Source organism: Carassius auratus, chromosome 42 (assembly GCF_003368295.1).
Source record: "Carassius auratus strain Wakin chromosome 42, ASM336829v1, whole genome shotgun sequence".
NCBI lineage: Eukaryota > Metazoa > Chordata > Actinopteri > Cypriniformes > Cyprinidae > Carassius > Carassius auratus.
The window spans coordinates 11,193,851-11,221,753 of NC_039284.1; the positions used below are offsets into that span (position 1 = coordinate 11,193,851).

General features: G+C 36.7%; 2 protein-coding genes across 2 annotated transcripts; one reads left to right on the plus strand and one right to left on the minus strand.

Annotated features, from left to right (window-relative positions):
* The first annotated feature begins 350 nt into the window (after positions 1–350).
* On the plus strand, positions 351–2,634 carry LOC113060645 (tuberoinfundibular peptide of 39 residues-like). The gene is made up of 3 exons (XM_026229734.1): positions 351–488; positions 1,065–1,174; positions 1,629–2,634. Exons 1-3 carry the CDS (start codon positions 375–377, stop codon positions 1,993–1,995), a joined length of 591 nt encoding a protein of 196 aa, XP_026085519.1. The 5' UTR covers positions 351–374; the 3' UTR covers positions 1,996–2,634.
* Positions 2,635–3,316: 682 nt separating this feature from the next.
* LOC113060646 (transmembrane protein 121-like) lies at positions 3,317–24,551 on the minus strand. The gene is made up of 2 exons (XM_026229735.1): positions 24,158–24,551; positions 3,317–6,421 (listed from the first exon to the last, which is right to left on the minus strand). The coding sequence occupies exon 2, from the start codon at positions 5,949–5,951 to the stop codon at positions 5,001–5,003; it is 951 nt and encodes a 316-aa protein (XP_026085520.1). The 5' UTR covers positions 5,952–6,421; positions 24,158–24,551; the 3' UTR covers positions 3,317–5,000.
* Between the last annotated feature and the right edge of the window lie 3,352 nt (positions 24,552–27,903).

The following is a 27,903-nucleotide window of genomic DNA, read 5'->3' on the forward strand; positions in this document are numbered from 1 at the left end:
AAACAGTTGTCTTTTGTCCTCTGATTCTTTCCTCTATTTTAAGGCTCCATCCAAACAGGACAGTCAGGGGTGTGGCCTTCTCTGTTTCAACACTGTTTCCATTTCAACAAAGGAAAATGACACATGCCTTTTTATCTTTTCTGTTTCCCCCAACTTCTGACAAAAAGAGAGGTATATATAATCCCACTCAAGCAAACCCTGTATATATTCACACTGACACCTGACAATGCACAACAGAGTTCGGGGTTGAGCTATAACCTGAGAACTTCATAAAGCAGTACATGCAAGGGTACCATAGGCAACTTTTCAACAATTAAATACCTAGAGCGTAAGACAGAAATATTGGACAATCACAAACTTCTTTGAGATATTGCATGGAAGATCTGCAAACCAGCTTGGAGTCACACAAGAAGACTGATTGGATTTTTGACTCCAGACAAAGAGCTTCACAGCAACACACAGCCAAGAGGAAGAACTGCTCCACAAAGGTACCATACATTTTAATATGTATTTTGCTATTTAATTTTATAATTGCAAATGATCAACTGTATTAATGTACCAAAATGATTTAAATATATTTGGCATGTATATTGATGTTCACAAAAATTGGTTACAGAGGCCCTTTATAATTTAACAAAAATCTTATAGTTTGGTAAATGTTTTAATGTTTTTGATTAGTATAGAGAACAGATAGAAAGCAGTAAATAAGTTTAACTGACATCGAACTTTTATGATAATTCAACTGAACTTCGTCTTGTATTTTAAAATCTATAAAATGACACAACTATAAATATGTATCTTTTTAGTCTGTTATAAAATACTGTACTGTCTACGTGAATGAAATGTGTGAATAATTTATATAGACGTTTGAAATACACTTCTGATTGGCTGATATGTCAGTTTAATAGTTGTGCCTGTAGACAGAACTATCTTCTAGCAATAGTCAGCATTCCTCATAAATAAGTAAATTACATTAAATAGCCTATACATTTTGTATGTTGCACGTGTATCTTCTCTACCTCTCCCAACTGTACAGAAATATTTTACTAATATTATGTCTGCAGATGGTGACTTTATTCTTGCCGCCTCGTCCTGCCCTGTTGTTCTTAGTCCTCTTGAGTGTGACTCTGATGACTTCAGCATTTCCCCAGCCTCAACTTCGACCTCTGCAAAGGTATAACTGCTCATTATTGATTATTATACTGTTAAATATTAGTAGTTGTATTAATGTTGTTGTTATTCCTCATTTTGAACAGTGTCTTGTATCCCTTTACTGAAAACTCCCCAAATTTTGCATGCAAGATGAGTCTGTAGTTAATTGCATCTATGTAATTATGGGATGGATGAGATGTGTGGTTACTTAGTACCTAGTAATTAAATTTGCAATATGCAAAACATAAAACCAGCATCACCATGTGAGCTAGAGACATAAATTCAAAAGTTTTCTCATAGAGAACAAATTCGCTTTAAGTACCACAAGTTCTACCGTGGAAACCTTTTAAAATACATATTAAATTGTATTGAAATGTCATAGTTCCTTTTAGAGAACTTTTTTTTTTTTTTTTTTTTTGAGTAGCTTCCTATTGCTGTCCAGACACATTTCTGACACTTCTCTTTCTCCTAAACAGTAACTTGCCTGCTATTGGTCAAGAGGATTCCAAAGGTGAACAGTGGGAAGTGCTGTACCCCTCCATCTCACTCCGTGATTGGAGCATTCAGATGCTGACCGCCCCAGATTTTGGTGCAGCTAAGTCTGGGGCAGAACAGCTGGTGGGGGAAAATTGGTTTCCGCTCAGCCAGTCGCAGATGGAGGAGGAGCTGGTGAAGGGCTGGCCGGGGAACTGGCCTTCAAGGCTGGGTCACCAGCAGAAGAGAAACATAGTGGTAGCAGATGACGCTGCATTTAGAGAGAAGAGTAAGCTTTTGACAGCAATGGAAAGACAGAAATGGCTCAATTCCTATATGCAGAAACTCTTAGTAGTTAATTCCAAGTAATTACAATATTTATGTAATTGTATATATATATACTAAAAAATATGACATTTTATGTTGGAGAAAAACACTTTTGATCATCACAGATGATGTAACCAATTCAAAATGTTAATTCAACTAAAAATAAATATTCTATCATTTTATCATGCCATTTAAATCTTGTATGATTTCCTTTCCCTCATGGAATACTAAAGGAGATATTTAGCACAATGCCCAAGCTGCAACAAAAAGGTAAATCATATGGTTTTGGAATGATATGATGTTAATTAACCTAAATGTTAAGAACTTTAATTCATCCCTTTGAAAAACTCTTTTGTCACCAACATTTTGAAAATGTATGTAGAAAAGGAGTTTTCTCTTTCTTTTAGATGATCTTTGAATAAGGAAAATGCATGATGTGTTTGGTCTCATGATTTGAATAAACACTTAAAACTATTTGTATGATTGTTTCTATGCAGCTTTCAAATGGCTTATCTGGATGCATGGAATATGAGCCGCCATAATAGATTTACACACTTTGTTTTTGTTGTTTTTCTTTTTTTCTTTTTTCTTTTTTTGTGAACAGTTAAATGTTATATACTTCACTTATGTATACATCACTTTAACATTCCCCAGGTAACTTTGAATCAGACATAACCATCAAATATTTGAGTGACAGCTCTAAATGTTCCACCGACTGAGTGAGTGTCTGATTCTAACTGTTCACAAACTTGTTTTGTTAAAATTTTTGACAAATTAAAAGTGCCTTCACAAGAGTCATTTCTTTGTGAACAGAATATCATTGTCCAAGCTGTTGCTGAGGTGCATGAAATGATATCTGATGATACCATACATGCTTAAATTTAAAGTTTTCCAAAGATGATGATGAGATATTAAATTATTGACACATTTTAGTATCATATTTAATATAATATAAAAGTCCTAGCAGGTAAGACATTAGAAAACACATTGGTAACAGGTTGCCAACATGTTTGATAGCAGTAGATTACATTATCTAGTTTAATAGTTTTTTTAGATGCTGTAAAGGTACCATGAAGTGAACCAAGCTGGTAAATTGAACTGCGCGTCAGGGGAGATAGGACCCCCCATTGATGATATTAGTAATTTATCACCAAGCCAAATTATGATGTGCTTAAAATGGAATTTTTAATGTTCTGACAGCAGAAAATTAAATAGGACCATGGTTAAATACACCCTCATGACCTCATTAGCCTCAAGCTAGCAGGCGATTAATCAACTGATTGGAGAGGCTTGAAGTATGAGGAAAGAGACCGCGACAGCTGAATCGCTGCTTCAGGTCATTTGTTGGAATTTTTCAATGTTCATCTCTTTCCTCGTTCCTCTCAAAATGGCTTCACAGAGGTCAGGTCTCGCAAGTAGTGCCAAGAGGAGTTGTTAAAAACTATTCTGATGAATCCTGTGTGGATGGTTATGTATTCAGCCTCCAAGAAGTAATTTATAGGCTGTTTGTTAGGGATAATACATTTCATCAGAAAGTGCTCGACTCACAGTTCAGCATTTATCTCAATGTGTCAAAAGTGTCTACGTGTCAGTTCAGAAGTGCAGAAGAACATGGCTCTTATGGATCACACAGGCATCTCTGTTGGGACTGAGAATTGTGGTATAGGAAATGTTCCTGCTGCTCAGGCTTCATGGTGAGGAAACCTATAGAAACTCTATAACGGTGAGATGGATGAGAGGGCTGAGGATCACAGGAACTGTAATTTATCACTCCCTACAGCTGGCCTACATGGCATCCAGAGCCAATCAACAGTAGCCAAATTGCTTTCTGCACCCCATTCTCACCAAGTGGAACTGCGTCTCAAAGCTCATCACCCAGTCCTGCCGTTTCTCCGCAGTTCTGCCACAAGTGTTGTCTAGTGTGGGAGTGTATGTTAAATGACTTTGATTACCTTTGTTTAGTTCAGTGTTTGCTGGATCTGCATTTGTTGCTTTAAAAGGCATATTTAGGTTGTTAATATCCAACACACCACAGTTTGAAGATTATGGAGGTTTTATTACATTTTGCAACATTTAAAATGTCACAGCTAAAAGAAAAAAAAGAGATACTAATAATAATCCTAATAATAATAATACAATTGTCTCCTTAAAAACGACTGAATTGCATATTAATTCATGTATTACCATCCAATATAATCAGCTTTTTTAATGAACTCTTTCGTTCTTTCTTCCATTCTCTCTATACCCACTTACAAAACTCAAAAAGACTGGAAATTAATTTTGGCAAATTAAAGGTTTCTGGTTCCCATTTTAATCTCCAGGAAAAGAATCCTGTGAGAGTTGTTTCACTTTAAAACTCACATCTTAACACACACACACACACACACACAGAACTCATTTTCCTCTTCAAATAACATAAAGCTTCAAAACATTAATTTGAATTTCAGTTGATGTTCAGCTCTTGCTTCAGATCTCTTTACAGATTATGGTAGGAGAAGTGGATTTAACTATTGATATTGGTATGCTTTGTTTCTCATTTTTTGCTTTTTTAGCAAGCCTTGATGGGATTTCCTCACATTTTATGCACTGATCTTTGGGGGAAAATCTTCAGAATTGTATGAAATGCATTTAAAAATGTGGTGCTGGGCTCTCATTTGTAGCTGAAAGCATATTCAAACTAGCCAAATTAGTTCATAAATTATAGTTAATAGTTCATAAAACAACATAAAACTTTGAACTTTGAAATGATGTGCAATCTGTAGAAATCTGTGGAGATTTCACGTGGAGAGTTAGGTGAGTCACCATGACACAAATGTCTGTAAAAAACACTCCCTATCTAACATCACAAAACAGCTGCTTGAAAATACAAAATCCGGTTCAAATCAAGATTTTGTGAACCACCTTTTGTGCATCTGAGCATCAATGGCCTTTGAACACTCAGCCTAGATGAGCAGAAGAAGGATACTTCAACGTGTCCCGGTCTGAACTCACTAAGGTTTATTCTTTCCCTCTAAACTCTAATGGCTTGATGTTTTTGTCAGACCTGGTCACGTGTCAATGACCTCACGGGCCGGTGAGGGCTCTTCTGGGAGGGTGGTCGTGGCGTTTGGTAGAGTTTGATTGTGTGGCACAGAGTTCTGCTGTATCTCCATGGCTATCCCAGCTGGATCTTGTGGGGGGAACTCTTTAACTTGTCGCCGGTACTCCAGGAAGGTGCAGGCTTTAGTGGCAATGGCAACAACGTTCTTTCCGATGAAGATGGTCGAGACTCTGCTGTCTTGGAACAGCACCATGTTGACACCTCGAATGAGGATGGTGACAATGTTGATGGTCACCAAGCTGAGGATCGGGTAGAGCATCATCTTCTGTGGTGACACATGCTCGCCCTGCACACTGATCTCGCTCAGAGAAACACAAGGCAGGATAAGCAACAGGATGTAGCAGTAGAAAAACATCAGACCCTCGGCCCAGATGGGCAGACCTGTCCTTTGTGGCTCCCAAAGGTTAGCCTGGATGTCCAGGACATCCAGAAGGTCAAGCGCGACCCAAAAGAGTCGACCCCGCATGTCCTCCTTCTTCCGGAAGGTTCTTACGTACTCCATGCTGTCAAGCGCAACCAGGACAAGGTAGAGACCGGGTACACAAACCGAGAGCAACAAAGTCAACGCCTTCCGAGCTACTGTCTCCAGACTTTTACGATCAGCCTTATAGTTCTGGAAGACAAAGTAGAGCTTGATCTCCAGAACAAAGATGTAGAGGAACCAGAGGATCATGGCATAGCCACGTTTCGCAGTCCTCACCTCAGCACCAACCCACACCGCCACGTAACGCAGGACTATAAGAAAGCAAATATCTCCAACCAAGACGATGATGCAGACCCCAATTTTCCGCGGGCCCTGATTCTGCTCCACAAGGTAGGCATCCATGAAGGCCATGCTGGTCATGATCACAATGGTGGTTAAACACACATGACGCTTGTCAGGTGACGGCAGAACCATGGTGCTGTCTGTTTATTGAAGAAAAAGAAAAAAAACGAACAAATCGTATCCGTCAAAAAATAGAAAGTTAGTTCATGGTGTGCAAACTGTTGTCCACTGATGCTGGTGACTGAAGAGCTTGTTCAGCAAAGTTCAACACAGTCCAATGGCCACTCTTTACCACATTTCGAGCTTCACATGTCCTCCACACTAGTATCGTGTGTCAATATCTCTTTGATTCAGTGTGACTGTGATATATCTGTATGTGTATCCACTGGTGAGCCAGATTAAGTCGACTTCCTGACCTAACTGACATAGGTCTGCTTGTCTGTGTCAGCTGACCCATATAAACAGCAAGGCTGGATACTGTGCTGATCTTTGCTGTGGTCTCTTATTCCTGCATCAGAGCGGAGGATACACAGGACTATTGGCAGTCGTCAAGACAAAATGGGTGGTCACAGCTCTCTTTCTCCTCTGCTGGCTTTGAGTGCCTGTGAATTAAAGAAAGAAAAATTAGTTCTCTTAAAAGAATATTTTTGACCTTGTTCCAACTGATGAAGCTTTAAAACAAAACACTAGGGGTCAGTGTGGTAATTTAGCACAATCGGATGTAACTAACCATCCCATAAGTCCTTGGGTTGATTTTACATTTCTCTAAAGCCTTTAAGTTGAATAGGCTTTAGTTGTTTTGGAGGACACTGAATTTGTCATGTTTAAATATCCAAAAAGGAATACTTTTTTTGTGTGTAGAAATAAGCATTCAGTCACTTATAGTGCATAGAGCTGGTTAGCTGGTGCAGTGTGGCCTGAATTATGATTTCAAGCTCTTTTATTCCGTACCATGTGACTTCATTCCTCAAGTTCTCACACTTTTGAACACTTTTAATTAAAAATTCCTCCTTTTTGAATTACTTCTATAAGCAAGACCTCGCTATGGCAGCATTATCCATACTTAGTCATGACAGTGTGAGCTGCTAGAAACTCATTCCCTAATATTCCCATGAGTTCTGAGTCACCAGCTTCCATAGCAACGGTTTCTATTGAGAAAGTGATAATAAGTGATGATGAGTCTAACGCAGCAGGGAACCCTCGGATTTCTGGAAAGCGAGATATTACTGGATGTGCGACAGACAGGGTGTGCACTGACTCTGATAGCTAGGTGTGAGGTGGTTTGACGTGAATGACAATCATTTTAGAAAAACTGATTTTCAGCTGATTCTTTGTAGGTTTCATTAGGCATGAAATGAAAAAAAAAAAAGCATAACATTTAAATGCTGGCATCTACCAGGAAGAAGCCGTTTTAAGATGAAGAAAATCTTACGGCTGCAATGTGTTCTCATTAGAACTCAGCTCACAGTCACTAGATTTCACACCACTCAAACAGCGGACTTCCACAATCTCCTGCTAGTTAGTTCACGTCAGTGCTGCTCATGTTTGATATATATGGAAGCAAACATTGAGACTATTTGCTCACACATCTCCTCAAGTGATTAATTTCTATCTCAAAGCGATAGCAATCTTATACACTAAATCAGTACTCTGAGAGAAATACATGGAGCCATAGAAAACGAATGGATGTTAAAGAAAAATATAGAGTGCATGTGGCAGTATATCTTGTATTGTGTATGCTGCCGTTTCTGCAATCATAATTTGTACCTACATTTATCAATGCATTTAGCTTTGGAAAGGAATTCTGGCTCCATTCAGTATAAATTGTGTTATGGATCTATACCTCTTCTGCAACATTAACTCCTGAGACCCGAGAGATCGCCTGTTGTGCATTCTATAATTGTTCTTGCTATTTGGGATATGTAGGACCTAATAAGTATAATACCTAAAATTTGTTTTTGTACAGGAAGTAGTTTTCACAGAAAAAGATGTCCTCATATGAGGACAGTGGGTCTATCGTAATGTCAACAGGATTTCCCAGTGCAGCCTTGTGCTCTGCATTCATGCATTTCATTCATAAGTTATGTTATGTCCTCGGTAGAGGACATCGGGACTCAATTTCTTAAAAAAAAAATGAAAAGACATGAATGAAAATGCATATATATATATATATATATATATATGCATATATATATATATATATATATATGTATATATATATATATATATATATATATATATATATATATATATATATATATATATATATATATATATATATATATATATATATATATATATGTATATATTTTTTTTTACCAAACTTTGTATAAAGATGATTCTCAACTATGGTATAACAGAATGATTCAATATAGCATTTTTCCTTCTGCAAAATTTGTGTAAAATTAATGGGTTTTCTCATTATATACAATGTATCTATAAACTAAATCTAATTTGCATATTAATGTGTTTTTGGGGCAACATGTTATGAAAAAAGAAGTGTAATAATGGGAGTAATAATTGACAAGATTTTCATAATAACATATAATATTTCATAGAATATTGAAATATAATTTATTTCTCTATTCATTTGATATGTGAAAATGTGCAATAAACATGCTTTTAGTCCCGGTGTCCTCATGTGAGGACATGTATGAAATCAATGTCCTGTTTAGTAACAGAAAGTCATATTTTGATTTTAAACACCATAACATTTTCCTGAGATGTTGATTTATGACACATAATAAAAAAAATAGATTTAAATGATAATTACAAAATATTATGATATTTCCATAAGAGTGTCACTAAATTAATTTCAGACATTTTGATGACCAAGGAGAGGGAGTGATTATGTGAAACGTCCAATCATTTGAAAAGCCCTGAATGTGCTCTATACAGGACATCCAGACCTAAAACTGTGGCATGAACAGTCTCAGAGAAATTCACAAAAATATAATGTCCTCATATGAGGCCGCATGGTCTCAAGAGGTTATGTAAAGCAAGGTTGGGACCTGATGGACATGCTCAGATAAATTGCCTTGTGTCAAATTATTGAGTGACCCCAGTTCAAATCAAGTGATTTTCTAATCCCATAAAAAAATTATATTACAAAGTAGAATAAAGTTTTTTTATCAACTCCATTGTTTCAGACATGTGCAGTAACTTAATTTGTCTGTTCTTTCAATATGACTGTTCTGTTAAACTCCTCAGAACATTATTTGGTCATGCATTGTGCCTCTACACTGCATCTGGCCTCCTTTTTCTCCCTTTCTTTTCTATTCTAGAGCACAGATTTTCATTTCTGACAACATGACTCTCTGACCTTGTGAACTTCTCTCATCGGTTCAGTTTCAGAACGTGCAGCTGAGCGGAAGATTGAACTATTTATTTTGGAGAGGGTGGAGGGAACCACAGATTGAGACTTAAATGCATCACACAAAGCATGATTTGTGGATTATTTTTTATGATGTATTTTGCCTCAAAGGATAGTTTAAACATTTTTAAAGGTAATTATACATATACAGATGAATAAGGTTTTCATGTTAAACTTCTTCAAATATGATATTCTGTTTGTTTGTTTTTTTAGGAAACGATAAAATTCCAATTTGGTCCTTTTGCTGTAATTTGAATCTGTTTTAAGTACTTTTCTGTTTGGTTTGATCTAATTGAGTTTCTATCCTAGGCCTCTATAAGATTTGTTTTTATGAAAGTCTGTTTCTGCCAGAGTTAAAACATTTTTATAAAAAGGGTAATTTTGAGACAAGTAAAGATGAGAGGTGAGAACTGAGAGACATAAATTACAAATTGCAACTGAGAAATAATATCACAATGTGAAATATAAAGTCACAATTATGAGAAACAAAGTCGCAGTTGTGAAATATAAAGTCAAATTATAAGCCAGAAAGGCATATTGTGGTATGTTATGGGATATTAAAAACTCAAGAATAACAACTATTTATTGACATCAAATGGTGGTTCAGGGATTTTGGTAGAAGATCAGAATTTTCGGTGTTCTCCATAAAACACATGCACATCCACACACATTCCTCTCCTAATGTACTGTACTGTAAGTGAAGAGAGCAATGGAGTGAGAGCATTAAATCAAGAGTTTAATTAAAGTGGCAAAACACATGGGAGCAAATAAGTGTCTGAAGTAGTAGAGAGCGAGCTCATCAGTCCAATCAATACACACATGAGGAATATTCCCGTCCCGTGAAGCAGACAAACCCTAGATACTCATAGGAGCCCATGAGCCAAACCATTACAGTTAGTGCTCTATGTTTGCTAAAGGCTTCACAATGCAACACAGTTGCACAGAAATTGCACATGAAGCGGCTGCATTGCAGCTGCAACCTGTATGATAACAAATGAGAGCTCTATAATATCTCAGTTGTTTCTCTTTGACAGCAAGAGAAAAAAATGATGCACTACTGAAGACATTTCTGCTTCTCTGATGTGTCTTCTGAGAAAGAAAAAAAGACCAGAGTGATCTCACATAGCCTGTCTTCACTATTTTCAGAAGATCTCAACATTTTTACCAAACAAATCAAGATAAGTCTGCAGAGATTTCAATATGAGCTCAAATATTCCTCACAAATTCTTCTAAAATCCATTGTTCTAAAATCGTCTTCTAAGATATGTTATTTACCTTTGTTATTTACTTTCCTTTGAAATTCCTTCAAAGGAATTTAAATAAAATAAAATTAGAATCTCTCCAAATGGTCATCTTCTCCAGCTATTTACAGTTATGTCCAGTTATATCTAGCATCTTCTCCAGTTATTTACAGATCTAAATAAGAACACAGTTCTAGTGACTTCCAAACCAGCTTAGCAGAGAATGCATGGACAAAGCTTACTGAACACTTTATGCATTGGGTGATTTGCATTCGGCATCGAGCCGAAGACACTGTATTAATTTTCAATGAGCACACAACAAACTTTCCCGAAAGATATTTTCGAAAGAAGGTTTATAAATGATGTTTAATGTTTCATTTCTCATACATACTTAACCAGTAGAAAAACAAAGTAGTTTATTTAAAAGCCGTCAGAAGTCTGTGGCTCTGTCACACATTCGCTGACATTAAGGTGACGTGGAAAACATGCAGTGTTGGGGGGCCTCCAGGACCCACTGGCATAGAGCTTCCTGTGTTGCTGTGGAAACAGGCATCCATCAATCCAAGACCCCCGATAAAAGAAAACAATAATAAGTGTGACTCTTATTTCCGCTCAGTAACGAAAAATAGAAAAAAGAGCCTCTGTGCTCCAACTTGCCTTGAAGTGGAGGATTTCGTGCTCTTTCCCTCTTTTCATCTTGCTGTTATTACAGCAAAATTCTCTGAGATCAGAAGGACCATAGTTTTCTAAAGCCCTTTCTGTGGACACACATGAATATCTGGCCTGGTATTACAAAAATAATAAACACAGACTGCTGTTTGAACATTCTCTGCACATTTGTGTTTTCTGTGAAAATGCCGCATCTTCTCTGTCAACTAATCATTATATGAATCGAATCAACAGTCAGTTATTCTTATGGGAAGTGATACAGCCATCAATTATTCTAACAGAAATGGATTCACCACTCAGTGTTTATTACAGAGAATGAATCCACCGTTAATAGATATAGATTTTATGAGAATGTGACTTCAGTATATTTCAGTATGAGGTTGTCCTTGTATCTCCTCACCTCTCGTCCCACCTTAATCTGGACAGTCATCCCCCAAGCTTCATGAGCCACGTCTCTCATCCTCCTCCATCTCTTTGGAGTCCTGTCCAGAGCTGTTTCATACTCTCCTACTCATTGATTGACCTCTCTCCCTCTTTCCACTGCAGTCCTCCCCCTCATTCACTTAATTAAAACGGTCGAGTGCCTGAAAATCTGAGAGGGGCTTTGTAAGGTAATGAATGAGCAGGCTTTCTGCTCTAGTTGGGTGAATCTCACAAAAAGAAGTCCAGGTCACATTTCACATCAAAATCAAAACCATAGGGTATTATATTTGCTTATTAACAAAATCATGTCTATTTTTTTTGTGTGCCTTTTATTTTAATTTTATAACATTATTTTCTTAAAAGAAATCCCTCACAAAATAATATTGGTCCTCATTTTGGTATCATAAACAAAATGCATATGTATGCTGTTTTATGGATTCCCCATATATATATGGATATATATATATATATATATATTCTGCATAAATTAAACAATTAAAACAAATACTATTGCAATAAAAGGTGTTGGGAGGACAACCAGCAATGTTGTCCTGGATTTGTCTATGGCAGAATTAGAAAGCTATATAAGAAAGCATATATATTTTAATCCAAAGACCCATTTATGCTGTAATATATATATTAGGGGTGTAACGATACGCGTATTCGTATTGAACCGTTCGGTACGACGCTTTCGGTTCGGTACGCGGTACGCATTATGTATACCGAACGGTTCGTTGGAGTAATTAATTATATTTGAAAAAAAAAAAAAGAGAGAGAGAGAGAAATATAATGATATGCGTTCAACAAGGTAGCCCAATAACCCAAACAACGTAACAGGCAACGCCCCTGACACTCCCGAAGAAGAAAAAAACACCATCTTATATGTTTATGTTAGGCTACTCAGCAGGCGCTCGCTCACTCAGTACGCGCTGAAGGCTCGTTGCAAAATAGCCAATGTGTTTAACAGACTAGAAACATATCGCATATCGCTCCTAAAAACGCGTGGAAAACGCTAAGCGCGTCTTTCTCCTCCTTTCCAAAGCGCTTGGGCAGAAGCGCTCATGAGGCGTCTGTCTTTGCTAAGCAACAATGACGTGCTCTCTCCATGAGACGCGGAAATTTCAGCGAAGGATAAATGGATTTGCAGCTCTAAAAATCGCTCGCAGTAGCGCTGCTACTAAATTTATTTCAAAATTGCAATCCATATACAACTATGATCAGCTGATCCTTCATCTTGGCTGAGCTCTCAACGTTGTTACGGGAAAGGATGAAGCTGATTGGTTAGTTCTTGTCACATGACCCGCGGTGCGCTTGCGGCATTCTGAAAAGTTGAGATGTTTTTACATTTTGCTGTATCTAAAACGTATCGAACCGAACCGAACCGAACCGTGACATCAGTGTATCGTATCGAACCGAACCGTGAATTTTGTGAACCGTTACACCCCTAATATATATATATATATATATATATATATATATATATATATATATATATATATATATATATATATATATATATATATATATATATATAATGTTTACAACATATGTCCAGTGAAAAAAATACTTTAAGCAGGCATTGTACAGTATTGTACAGTATCTTTTGAATCTTATCTGCACATATTTAAATTTGTTATTATCATCATTATTATTACTACAGTATATATTTATACTTAAAAAATAAATAAATAAAATATTTGTAATAACAATAATTATTATTTAACAATATTCTTATTTTTGATTTTTTTTAAATACAAATTGAAATAAATTACAATTAAAATACTTCATAAAAATATTTGTAATATTTTTATTTTTTACTAATAATTCTATGCTTCTTCTTTTTCTCCTGTTCTTCTTGTTCTTTTTTTTTCTTCCTATTTAATGGGGGAAAAAATCTCCGTAGTTTATATGTCATGAAAATAATGTCACGATGAATTAAAAATCTTGCTGGCTTTGATTTGAGTTTCTTTCTTATGAAATTGAGGATGAAATTGATTTCCCCATGTGACCATGTACATCACATTGGCACAGTGAATGGACTCTGTGAGTAGGTCAGTCAGGAACAGACAGGACCGGAGGGGAGGAAACCGAGCTCAGCGGAATCAGATAGAGAGCTTGACGGCTTGAAGGCTTCTCAAGTAATCATATCAACATGTTCATCCAGCCTGGCAGCTGCAATGAGCAAGAGCTCCCCGTGAAGCTATATCAGCAAGACCAGTCTGAGCTCAGAAACACAGACTCATAACACTGTCTTGTGTTGTCTGCCCAAAGACAGACAGGCCAAGACACATCCTTTAAGAGGAAGAAGTCACATGTACTTCCCAAATGAGGAGGCTAAGCCCCCTCTATGGGTTTGGGTTATTTTAGCACAATATCAGTTCATTTTCCATTTGATGTTTATTCGGTTTCTGAATTAAAGCCCATGGAACAGCATTTACTCTATCTATCAACAAGCTACCAGTTCTATACTTTCTCTATGCTGTTTAAAGCGAATTGTGCCAAAGTCCTATTAAGCATATGCATTTCTAAACATATTTTACTTTTCCTCAAAAATATTAACTAGAATAATTCAGTAAAAAACATAGATGTTATTCTTAATACTGGCCTATTATTTATAGTCACCATCTTTTTGGACCTTTAGTCAACAATCCTCAATCAACACAGCTATAAGGATCATGGCAAAAAAATAAATAAAAAAAATAACTTTAATTTAACCCAGCCGAAGTGCTGCTAAAAATCTAATCATTTTGTACTTGTGATTATTTTCTCATATTTTTGAAGAAGGCACTGCATTTTCAGATAAAACACCTCTAGCATGAGATGGCAAATCTGAATTACTGAAATTACTCCATTCTTCAGTGCCACATGATCGTTCTAATATGCTGATCTAATATAAATGTTGAAAGCAGTTTTTGCTGCTTTTTTTTTCAGGATTCTTTGATTCATTTGAGACCAAAATAGCAGCATTTTTGAACTAGAAATCATCTGTAACATTATAAATGTATTTACTGTTACCGTTGATGAATTTAGTGCATCCTTCCTAAATAAAAGTATTTTTTTAAATCTGGCATGTAGAGACAGCAATGTTTTGGGAGTATCAGTTATGTTTTAATGCCTTGGTCAATCACCTAAATGACTGTGTAGGTACAAAACAAGATCAATCACACTTCAAGTTGTGTATGAGGCCAAAGAAATAACAACTATTAGAAGACAGAAAAAGCAAATACATGAATATGATATTTTGAGCTCAACTATTGCATAGTAGCACAAGAAGAAAACACAGCTGTTTTCAGATCTGTGCGTTTCCGACTTGGCACAGAGTGCCTAGAGCCTTCAATATTTTGCACGCTAGAACACAGAAGACTGCAAAGAGAGTACATTTCTTCTGTTGGGGATATGCCCCAAGCACTATTTCTGCTTCCCTCTTTCTGCCGTGACCTCACTCATTCTGTCCTTTAAATGCCTCACTTCCACTCGTCTCACTTCCTCTCATCTCTGTGGCTTTGCTCAGAGCTGCTTTATTCCTATGAAGCGTGCAGTAACAGGATCTGTGCTGAATGGTTCTGCGAAGGGGACTGTTGCATGTTCAAAGCCCTCTCAACAGCAGACGTGATGCCAGGTTGAATCCCTCTCCAACCACCCAATGCTTGTCATCTGCCTAAATAATCAAAGTAAGACCTCCCCGGGTGCCGGCCAAAGCTGTCTAACCGCCTCCATAGTGCCTTAGGATGGTTGACCTTGCCACATCTACTGGAGGAATGGGAAAGTATTGGGAAAGAGACACACTTAAAGATGAGAAGATGATATAAGTCTGCTTCAGCATATACTCTCAGCAGGAGAGGAGTGGTCATGCAGAGTCTGCAAAGAAACCAGACTCTACAACCTTGTATAACACAGAAGGCGCGTCTTTCAGTGAGCTGTCCTCACGGGCTGCCTGAATAAACAAACACAACACCACGAACAAATGACTCGTATGCGTCAATTATTTGTAGTGAATTAGAAGCATTCAACACAACCGGTGCAATCCAATTCAAGAAACAAATGTCTTTTATGAGGCCATTCTTTTATTAATCTAATTGTTTTCTAATTGCTACACAGGCCTAGACCTCAGTCATATGGAGGAACCAGGGAATTTAGAGGTGGCCTTTTTTGACTTAGCAACCACCTATAAGATATAAGCAACCATACAGCAAGCCCTAAAGCATTTGGCATCATGTTGGCACGGCACTCAAAATAAAGTGCACTGAAGCATCAACATGACAAGACAGGGCTAATTAACTAAAATTACTTTAAATCCCAAAGGCACTCTTTAAAAGCAATATCAGACGAAGACATCACACACCATTTAATCAAAACAAAGGCTTTGTCATTTAAAAAAAAAAAAATGGATCTCTTTTTATAACAATTATTCACAAAGTACTTGACACTTTACATGGAAATGTAAAGAGCCATCAAGTAGTCTCAATGCAGCCCTGCAAAATAATGGCTTCCAGTGACAGTTTTTGAGTCCACGGAGAGCTTTTGTCGAAAAACAGCAGTTTTTCTTCTCAACTTAGCATTTACCCCTTAACCTATTGATTTGTCTCTTTGAACACTGCCATTTCATTTCACTGGAAGTGGAAACACCAATCACAAGCACCTCTCTTAATAGCTGCCTTCATGCTGTGTGCTACTCTGTGAAAAAGGAAAAGAAAAGGCATATTTAGATGTTATTTTCTTTTAAAAATCTTTAAAATAGTTCAGATTCTTATTCTAAAGTAGAGTCTGATGGCACATAATGATCAGGCCACTTTCATAGTGAAATGTGTACAACTTTATTTAATTCTTAGATTGTCAGAGCACTTCCTTTTAAGTACTACAGCTGTCCTACTTGGTTCTTATCTCACCTCTCTCTTTAATATTTTTCTCTACATCTTTCCTTTGCAAACTGTTCTTCTTGACACTCCAGTCGACTAATTCTAACATCACTTCATTGTTACAAAGTATTCTCAGGTCAGTCCTGGCCCAATCTGTATATCTCTCAAGTATAAAATCTCTTTATTTTCAGATTTTAAAGTCTACTAAACCATGGGGTTTTCAAACCTTTTCATGCCAACCAGGGGCCCATATTTTGATACTCTTTTAATACTGTTTCTGATATAGATGGATATAAATTGTCTTCACCTGTAGTTACTGTTTCTATTTCTATTTAAATGTTACTATTTCAATGGGAGAAACCACTGCAAATGATCAAACGTGTGAGTGAACTGTACTTAGGAACCAAACTGAATCGTGAACAATTCAGAACATACTGACCGATTAGATTAAAAAAAAAATTATTTGGTGCATCTGGTATCACTAGTTCTGATTCTATACAGCTGACAGAAAAACACACATGACCTGACTGATGAAACAAGTTGGCATACAGTAATATTTATTGACATATAATATTTTACTGGGGCACAGCTGTATTTTGATCAGGCTTTTGCCTAAATAATTATATGTGCATGACGTCACCGCTTTCACAGCTTCAGGTTTTTTGCAGTTTAAATAAAAATGATAATGACATCCTTTTAAAAAAATCTGCTCTTTGAAGCCCATTTTCAAAAGTTCGCGCTTTCAGACCCCCAAAATGACATTGTCATGTAAATAAATGGCAAAATTTCCATATTAATTAATATAATTAATACATATTAATATAATTTTCATGTTTAATCGAAAATATGGTAATGTAAAAGCCCCTGCATATAAAATATACTATATATATACTATATATATATATATATATATATATATATATATATATATATATATATATATATATATATATTATTACTATTGAGTAGACTTGAAATATGTGTTTTAAATTTTTTTTTTTTTTTTTTTTTTTTTTTTTTTTTTTTTTGGAGCTCACCAAAAAAACAAACCTAGTAAATAAATAAATGTTGATGGGAGTATGATGCATGAGTTTGAATATGATGATAGCTGTATCTTGCCCAGAATAGTAAATCAAACTCAAAATCACAAACGCTGGAGAGGCTTCCTTGCAACTCCATTCTGAGATATTAGAATAGATATTAGATATTAGAATGCAGAGCCTGTCTCACTGGCAGGATTTATCTTTTAATTTCTCAGCTGCATTGTTCCACTGTCTCAGTCATTCCCATGGGAATCTCAGCCACAGAATCAGGCAAAGGCATGAGGCGAGACCCAGAAAGCTCTGTGCTTACTATTTATGTCTTTCTGGTTGGAGATGACAGGGAGGCTTTAAACTGCAGAACTTTGGCAGACTGGGCATTGGGATTCTTCTCACGTCCATGAGATTCTTTATTTCAGCGTGACACAACTGTCCCCAGTGCTGTGCTAAGAGGGAGAAGAGAGTATCTTTTCTTTTCCACTCTTGTGCCTCTTCTGTTCTGTTCACATAAGAGCTTTGAGCAACCCAAGGTGTTTGCAGCACAACAGCTTAGGCACGTTAAAGAGAGACGGAGGACTAGTATTGTGTAAAGCTGAAAGAGTTGAAACTGATATGGCCCACAGTGACTGAGGAAAATACATTTGACCTTTTAGGACTGCTAGTTAAAATCCTTAAAATTGACTGCAGTCTGGTTCACATTTACATTTCTTGCTGAAGGGTCTAATAAAAAGTGTTTTTAATTATGTTCATGATATTTACCAAAGCAGGAGGCTAAAGATACAGAATTACTGCTTTAGGTGCATCATGTTTTAATAAACCACATCAGGGCAAGTTATGTGTATGGAATGACATTAAGGATTAATTATTTGAAGTCTAATGAATATAAGCAAATGGTTTTCTCAACCTCAAGTTGTGATATATATGTATGACATTCTTTTTTTTCTTTTTTCAATTGAAATTGTTTAAAATATGTTTAAAATAATGTTCTTGCTGCTCTTTTCCATATAATGTAAGTGGATTAGGACTATGGGCTGTCAAGCTAAAAAAAAAGAAAAGAAAAAAAAAAACATTAAAGGCATCATAAAAGTAGTCCATGTCATTCAAACACTGTATTTAAAGTAATCTGCAGTCACATTATAGCAATGTGTGAGAAACTGTCAGAAATGTGCATTATTATTCACTAAAAATCTTGCTTACTGCGGTGGTCACCATTCACTTTCACTGTATGGAAATAAAACATCTCTGTTTGTGTTCAACAGAAGAAAGACATGCTGGTTTCAAACACACAAGGGTGAGTATATGATGACAACATTTTCATTTTTGGATGACCTATCTCCTTAAGCATCATAATATGTATTTGGATAAAGGATCATAACCACAAGATTCCCCCATATTTAAATGAGCAGAGAATTTATTTTCTCATCATATATTTGTTCTCCTCTAATGTTTAGTCGGTCTCAGATACACTTGTTAGTTTTACAAAGAATTAGAGTAAATGAATATATTAGCATGCAAACATTGCAACCCATTTCCAACATTTAGGCGAAAAAAATTAAATGCATCTCAGCAAGCTTAGAAACAGACTCTTAGCTACATAAGCCTCACCATTTTTATGACTGCTACACTAAAAAGACAACAAATGGAACGACTTAGAGCTCCAAATCTTCTACAAAAGAGACAGTAACCAGTGCAATCACACATTGTGGCACATAGATGTTATCTTTGCTGCCTCTGTCTCTCTCTGACTCACTTTATCTTCCCCTCTCCCTCTCTGAAAGGTGATTCAATTCAGGCCCCACATGCTCTTAAGCACTCGCTGCTCTGAGACTCAGCGGTCTCTGCCCTTATGCTGCTGTTATGGAAGACCTGCACTCTCCTGTCCAGGTAGATCAACAGAAACACCACACAGCCACACTCCATTCAGGTGCAAAACTATAATAGCTATATTTTAGGTGACTCTGAAAAGACGACTTAATAGTGCTCAGTATAGCAAGAAAAAGTGTCATGTTGAATTTTTATAGTAGAACAAAGTCAGTCTGGACGGAAGTATTTCAGGCCGCATGGATTCCCAAGTTGATTTAATTGTCTGATATTTCTATGGAAATGGTTATGAACTGTCATTGTTCATCAGGGAAGAAACCTGCCTAATATATCTGTCACAGCAGAATATGTTCATTAACAGCACACGACATGAAGGCAAGGTTTTCAGCTCTAAAATGACATCTTGCACACTGAAAGAACTCTATTTGCTTTACGACATTTGTCATCGAAAGTATGTTGGCTACTGTACCGTTGTCACAATGCCAGAGAACTAGTAGATCACTAGGTTGTCATAGGAACTAATATTCAGAAGGGAAAATGAATTACTGTGCTAAAATTGGGCAGAATGCATTTTTGGGTTTTAGACTAATGCTATTGATTACAGTGGTTGCAAAGCAGCACTTTATTGATATTCTTAGACATGCTGTTTTGGGTTCTTTCTAAACCTCTAACCCTAAGTACTACACTTCTGCAATTAATTCAGCCCAACCGACTTTACATTTAGACATTGGTTCATCAGCTATGGGCACTTTTGACCCTGATGACTCTTAGAAAGGAAACTCATTTAAAACTTACTTTTCACACTCTCACACAGAAGAGCTGCACACAACTGAGCGTTCAAGTCCTTCAAAGTATATTCTGTTTCCTGGATGGATGCATTCGGTGTATGTGCACTACCTAGTGGACTGTTTTTGTTTATAAGTGCTCAAATAATTTGCATGTGCGCTGTTGTTGCTTTATTATGATGTGCATCACTTACACTTGTTTGAGCTTCTGTTTTTACCATATGTGTGTAGATCATTGTTTAGATGTAAATAAAAGCCTTAATTAAATGTAAATTATATAAAGCATGAGACTGCTCGATTCATATGGATTTACAGTGCCCTCTACTAATATTGGCACCATTGGTAAATCTGAGCAAAAAGGGCTGTGAAAATAAATCTGCATCGTTTATCCTTTTGATCTTTTATTAAAAAAATTCACATTGTATAAAAATTTGTAACCTATCATTAAAATAAAACAATGGAAAGTGGGGGGAAATTCTCATTATGAAATTAATGTTTTTTTTCTTCTTCTTCTATAGTTCACATTGGACAAAATAATTGGCGTCAAATTATTGCAATGTTCTTTTCCTGAGATAACATTTTTTTTTTATACATTTATTTATTTTTTATTTTTTTACCTTTTTGGATCTTCTAAGTTTTGGCTAGCTCTTTTTGATGAAAAATACTGTATCTTAATTTGTGTTTTGATGATTAACCAACATCTTATGGGTTTGGAACAACATGAAGATGTTAGTTAAATGCTTAATGGCTAGTTTTATTAGTAGTGTTTTATGCATCCTTCATTAAAAGTAATTTTTCTACACTTTTTGCAGAATTTTTTAATATTCTCTGATGGCCAAAAACAATCATGCATTGCATTTAATATGGACTTGACACTGCAACATCCCTTAAGTGATAAAGTTGTTAAAGGAATAGTTCACCCAAAAATGAAAATATGCAGAAAATGTACTCATTAACCCATTTACAGCAGAAGATCCAACAAGTAAACAAGTGATCTAATGCTAAATTTGATCAAAATATAAATATTACTTTATATTTTAAGAGCTATTACTTTAAGAGCAGATTTCAGGACAATATAGCCAACCATATGCATCATAGCTGATGAAATGTAAAGTTCCACATACTTTAACATTTGTGTTATTTAGACTGTTAATATGGTTTTTATTTTAAATATCCGTTTGTTAAGTCGTGACGTAAGAAACGCTGTTTCACTCATTGCACTTTATCTCAACAGCTGCTTATGAGTACTGTGTATTCATATTACACATTTAAGATAAACATTTAAAAACGTACAGGGTTCACTAAAGTCTCTGTGCTCACAGCGTCCCAGACACAAATAATGTACTTTGGAATGGATTTAAGGGTTAGGATTATAATTTTTCTGGTAGCATTATATTAACATCGCGAGTGTATATCAGCACCATTTGTTGTTTTCTTCTGGCAGCGTTTGGACCCAGAAGCAGTGACGCGTGACGTCAGACTTAATGAGTGGATATGGCATGCACTCCGCTAATAAATTCTGAACATAACTGCAGAATATTGAACATTCATTCCCTGTACTTCAGCATTACATAAACAGTGTTTATTGGAATTGTGTAGGATTACTACTTCCTTGGGAGTAATTCACCAAGTCACCTTCCTTTTAAGAAGAAGCTTATGTGGCTCAGTTCTGTTTCTGATGTAGTCAACAGACTCCGTAGGCATATGTGATCACGTATGATCTCTGCAACAATCTAAAATGACAGCTAGCCCTTTAAAGTTCCAGCATATTACAACACACACTCCAGAGCAATCCAACTATCTCTAATGAGCACAAACAGATCATTTTAACCATCATTCCACAGAGCTGACGGTCTGTGCATTCATCGGCACCGCTGCATTGTTTGAGGCAAGTATCCAGACCTCCTAGAGATGCAAAACTCAAACACAAAATGGCCTTGCCGGCTGTCCGTGCTGACATTGTGTCAGTAATTAGCCAGCGGGGGGGTTGTGCTGGCAGGGAGGCAGTTAGCCTGTCTGCCTGCAAATGGAGGCAGTCATGTCACACTTATGAAACCCCAGGGGAGATTGGAAACATGCAGGTGGAACTTGTCCTGCTGGCACTAGGGTAAGAATGTACCGGTCATACTGACAAATGGACAGACAGGAAAATGGAAGGGGTGTGCAGGAAATGAGATAAAGTACAAGTGCTTGCTTTGCCTGCAGCAATTTTGTGTGCCCTGATCAGATCAATGGGAGAGGTCACTTAAAGTCATCATAAAATTGACCCTATTTACTTTCTTTCCTGGTCTAACTGTGAACAGATGATCTCTGCACATTATTTCAAAGAAAAGTCATGTTTATCTTAATAGTCTTTTCTCAAAATGTAATAATTTTCAACAAACCAGTCGGCAAAATCCAGTCAATTTCTGATTGGGGGGTGGGGTGTGAGGTAGTCACATCCCACTATCAAGCATTCATAAAGGAATTATACAGGAGAGCAGTTCACAGACAGGGAAGTTGTCACAATATTGCAACAAGCCTAAGGTTTTGAGTCAAAGTCAATTTACACAAATGTTTTTTTCGAGTAATTTCTTAACGGTATTTGCGTAGTACAATATTTGTTAATATTTTGTTTGTTACCTTTGTGTTCATTTACCTGTCTCTTTTTTTATTTTTTCCCCGTGCATTAACAGATATGTTGAAGGGCTCTTTTGTAGCTCAGACTATAAGGTATAACATAAGCCCAACCTTGTATTCAAGGTTGAGTGCATGCATGGTCGAGAGTTGAGGGGGTTCGAGGATCCCTCAGGTTGCTTATGTGTCACGTGAGGCGCCTCAGAACACATTGCAGCGCGCGTGAAAAATCCCCGCAGGCTCTGAGCCAGCACTGTAAATGGAAACGGATGGACGGGTGGTTTGTAAACCCCTTTAAACCCTTCGAGGGACTAGAATGATATTAAGTCAATGGCAACAGAAGCAAACCTCAAGGCCATTTTTTACTCACGAGTAATCGTGCTCCCTTATTGAATCTGTAGTGTGTGGAGACTGGTTTCTCGATCCAGTGGGTTTAATGGAACGAATCGCGTTTTTGAATAAACATTGCAAGTGAACGAATCGTTCTCGTGACCGTTTTCGTACCTTTCGTACGAAAACGTGGCATCTCATTTGTGAAGAAGAATCTGCAGAACGAGAGGGGCATGTAGTTCGTTCAGTTAGACATGAGTTTAGTTTCCAAGGAAGGTGGTGTTAGAATGATTTCAATCTAAAAGATTTATGAATTTATTAAATGGCATAATCTAACGTAAATGGTATTATAGACAAATACAGCCTATTGTCTTATATATCGATTAAACTTATGCCCACCTGGTGACAAAGAACGAACTTTTTGATTTGATTTGTGGGTACAGTTATTGTGATTAAACACTCTTAAAATATCACAGTAGATTTGCAGACACGCATATTTTAATAAAACATGTTCGATTGGACTTGGTGTTAGGAATGAACGATTCAATGATTCGCTCATATTCTCACATAGCGTAACGATATAACCTGCAACGAACGAATCATTTTGGTGAATTTGATTCAAAAGTTTCGAGTCACTTGGACGAATCACCACCACGAGAGATTCACAGTTTTAATGGTTACTTTTTCAAGGTTTATAACGAGATAAAAAAAACAACAACAACTCAAATCTAAAAAAAAATAATGAAAAAAATAATAATAATTAGACCTACGCTTCTAATTATTGGACAATAGTGATTAGGCCTATCGTATGTCAAATCCTCGAATACTTTTCCACAATCTTTAACCAACAGTTATGCAATCTAACAACACCATTATTTCGTTAAAAACGCTATGTCCCATGAATTTATGAACGGATACTTCAAGGATAAAAACTGCACTGAAAGTCGAACCCAAGCGCCGACATAAATCGCAATACTTTTTCATTTATTATTATTATTACTATTATTATTCACACATGTTCTTAGAAAGCCATTAACTTATTGCCATTGAATTCAGTTAAGTTGATATTAATTTAGGGAACGCAACGCGCCTTATGTGCTCGCCACAGCTCATTGCACAACGGGTAATTCATGATTTTGAGGGAAACCCTCCCTCATCCGAACAGACCGTTCAGCAGACTGTACCTCTGGCATCCGCTGTCCAAGGTGCTGATCCGCTCTGAGACGAGATTGATGTTTGTGGAGTGATTTAATCCGCATCAAGCGCGCTGATGGAAAACAACAGATGTCGCCTCCAAAAGAAAAGCAATCCTTTGTCAAAACTATTGAAACGCGTGTGCACCCACTACTGAGAGAGGAAATAGACACGCTCGTGCGGGCCGGTGCTAGTCAGTCCGATCCACGTTACTCTCTCTTTCTCGCGCGCCCTCTCTCCCTCTCTCCCTCTCCTGAATCAGTGATTCAGTCGCTTCCCTCACCCTCCCAGCAGAGAACATAATTTATTGGCAATTTGCTTATGTTGGGAGACCGTCAGCCCACTACCTTCCTCCTTTAGCGGATAATGAAAAGGCTAAATGAAACCCCCACCAATATTGTGAATGCGCTATATCTACTGTAAAAAAAAATAACAATAATAAAAAAAAAAAAAAACACTTTATAGCCACTCAAAAGTAATAAATGCAACGTTTAGTACGGAGCTCAACATTTTTCCTTAAAAATAAATAATTTAAAATGATTCACTGAACAGATATATATATATATATATATAGGAATATATAGGAATTAATTGGAATTAAAAGAACCAGAATGCTGATGGATAGATTATTCCAAACATATTTGTACAATAACTAAACATGCAGAAATAACTAAACAACTAAACAAGCATCTTTGCAGTCAAGTTAAGAGTGCTCTGTGCCTGCTTAAAATTATGTCTAAAGACACAATCCTGCTTAAATCCAGACTAAATTATGCCTGCTCTGATCCACCTCAGGCCCCAGTATCCTCTGAGCAACATTAAACGGTTTGTGTAAACACACCTAAATGCCACTTCAGAAGTGCTTCTGTGCCATATCTGCAGTGTAAATTTAACACACGTTAAGGTTTCTCTTTGCCAGCACAAAATTCAGTGAAAAGATGCAATGCTGGATAAAAACCAGACAAAATTATGACTACTCTGACCCATCTCAGCACCTAGAAAGTATGCGGTTATAATTGCTGTGTAAATGCATTTATGCCACCTCAGAGCGGCATCAAACAAGCTGTGGAAAGACATTTAAATACCACTTCAGAAACACTTCTGTGCAGCCTTTGCAGTGTAAATTTGGCATTAGAAGATGTATCAGTTCCTTTACATGGTTTTTAATTCGATCAGTACCTTGTACTTCATGTCATGTTTTTTAAATGAGAAATTAAAAAGTGATTATTGTTTTAGACAACTGACAACATAACCCAAACACTTGTCATGTGAAACTAACACTCATTTAATACCGTAACATGCCACATGATTAGATACTCAACAAGGGAACAATCAAATAATTGATAATTTTAACAAGAGCAAATGCATCCTGACATCACCAAAACTGTGATGTACTAAATGTGTCTAAATTAACAACAATAGTGTTAATGAAACTGACAAAAGGTCAAACAATCAAACAACTTCAATTATTTAAGACCCAAAGCAGGCTGTGAAGATGGCAAATTGAACTCAATGATAAAATTTGATTGGAAGCAAAATGTGTGTTTAGACAGGAAAATGCTTGTAAAATAAAAAAAAGCTCCATATTTATTGCATACATTCGGTATTAACCACACAATCCACAGCAAAATGAATAGATTTTAATAAAAAAAAAACAAATTTAATCAAAAAACTGTAATCAAATTATGGTAAAAAATATTAACATCATCATTTTACAGTGTGTACCTGAAACATAACTATTTCATGATCATTAGTTTGAGTATTTTGGCTGTTTCTATGGAAATTAAGCATAGCTGCAGGACAGCGATTACACCAAAAGATGATTTTAGCCTTCTAAACATATTGTGAGATTACTCTTTTTCAAAAAAATGTATGAGTCACCCATGATAATATAAACACCTGGCAACTTTAAAAGCTCTGATTCTGCCTGCATCTTAAATATAGAATTTCCCCAAGACATCCCATGAACATTAAAATACAATGTTCCTTTTCTTAGAGTACAATAATTTTCCTTATGAATTTTTCAAACACAACTAATTGGACCTGTGTTATGAAATAAATGAATAATGTATCATGTTTTCGCACACATGGACAAAAGAAAGACTCGGAAATGAAGTAACCCACTCTAATGAACCTTCTCACCAATGAAATGAATGTAAACGCTATGCATGCAGGATTGCCCATATGTAAAAGCATCCATAAGAGAGAATACACAAGACTGCCACTTGAAGGCCTCCTTATAGTATAATAGGAGAAAATGCATTCGTTTTGAGATTCTGCCAAAGAGAAAAGTGCACAAAGCTCTTCACAACCAAGAAAAAGTGAGCAAAGAAAGAGAAATCAAGAACAAAGAAGAGAGAGAGTTATCTTTCTAGCCCAAGTTCAATTCAGTATTGAACCACCTAACCACATAAACCCTCATTAGGAGGCATCATGACGGACAGACATTATTGGAAGAGTGTTGGACTGTTGTTGGGCTGACAGCATTTAGGACATGTAGTTTTAATTAAACATCACTCCGATTTCACACGCTCGGCTTCCCTTTCGCTTGCTATCTCTGTAGCAGTCTGACACCGTGTGGCTCACACACCACCTCTCATTAGCCCTCTACAGCTCAGCCAAACTAATTAGCAGTGTGTTGAGAAGTTCATGTGGGCGTTAACGTCTTCATTTGCTACTAAAATCAGTGGCCTTGTTAGTTCTGGTTGCTGCAGGGTGAAACAATGTCTCTATTGATATTTAAATGGATCACTGTTGCTTAGAATATATTACATTGTTTGTATGAACGATAAGCATATATATATCACACCTAAGTTAGAATAAATCCTTTCGATTCACTCTGTCACATTCTCAATCTGGTTTTTGCAGCATAGCATTTGAGTGATTCATTTCTGGAGTGTGTAAACTTGTATTCCCTCCCGTGCATTCTTGCTGTGAAGAGTGATATATTATTTTGCCCTGCAGAGAAACTCAAGGCCAAAAGGCATTTAAAAGGCAATGAAGGAAAACAGTCCTTTCAGAAAACCTGCTTGGATATCGAATGCAGATTTACTCCCAAATGCAGATTCACTTCCTACAACATCTTTCTTTTAAAAAATATAGATAGCTGGGTTCTTGTTTATTCTTTTTCTAATGAACAAGTAATGGCCCTTAAGCTGCTGTTCTGAGAGCGATTCTTTCGCCCTCACTCACAGAATGCTAAAAGGCTCTGTGACTGTGAATTCACATAAATCTGTGATGCCCCCCCCCCCCCCCCCCCTTTCTGTCTTTGTGTTTGTGGATCAAAATATACGACAAGGAGATTGTTAGTGAAGCAAGTGTTGGTATGCTTGTGCTGGCCTGTGTGCATACGTCTAGCAAATTAAAAAAGCACAACACCAAATGATTTCTCCTCCCTTCAGGTCCCCTCTGATGCCCCTCTTCTTGCTCTCTTTCATGCAAGGAGCTGAAGGATATGCAGCACTCTTGCCATATTACCATATTAAAGACTAGCTCTGACCCTCTCTGCATCTCAGACAAGAATGCTAGTACTGTACTGTAGAATGCTAGTACTGTATGTGGTTCTGAATTATCTAACTGTCATTATGAGTGAGCCATTGAATTATTCACTCAACTCATTCATGTAAGCTCAATGCTCATACAGTAAGACACAATGGTTGAAAATGCTTTAGTTTCTTTAGATCAGATTTCACTGACAGAGCAAAGTGTCAATATTGTGTTGACCAGTGGCAGCTCC

Bases quoted from the DNA above. Each gene is read 5' to 3' on its own strand.
- LOC113060646 (XM_026229735.1), bottom strand. From the start codon at position 5,951: ATGGTTCTGCCGTCACCTGACAAGCGTCATGTGTGTTTAACCACCATT.
- LOC113060645 (XM_026229734.1), top strand. From the start codon at position 375: ATGGAAGATCTGCAAACCAGCTTGGAGTCACACAAGAAGACTGATTGG. The intron at 489-1,064 runs GTACCATACATT...TTATGTCTGCAG, and splicing joins GGAAGAACTGCTCCACAAAG to ATGGTGACTTTATTCTTGCC. The intron at 1,175-1,628 runs GTATAACTGCTC...TCTCCTAAACAG, and splicing joins CAACTTCGACCTCTGCAAAG to TAACTTGCCTGCTATTGGTC.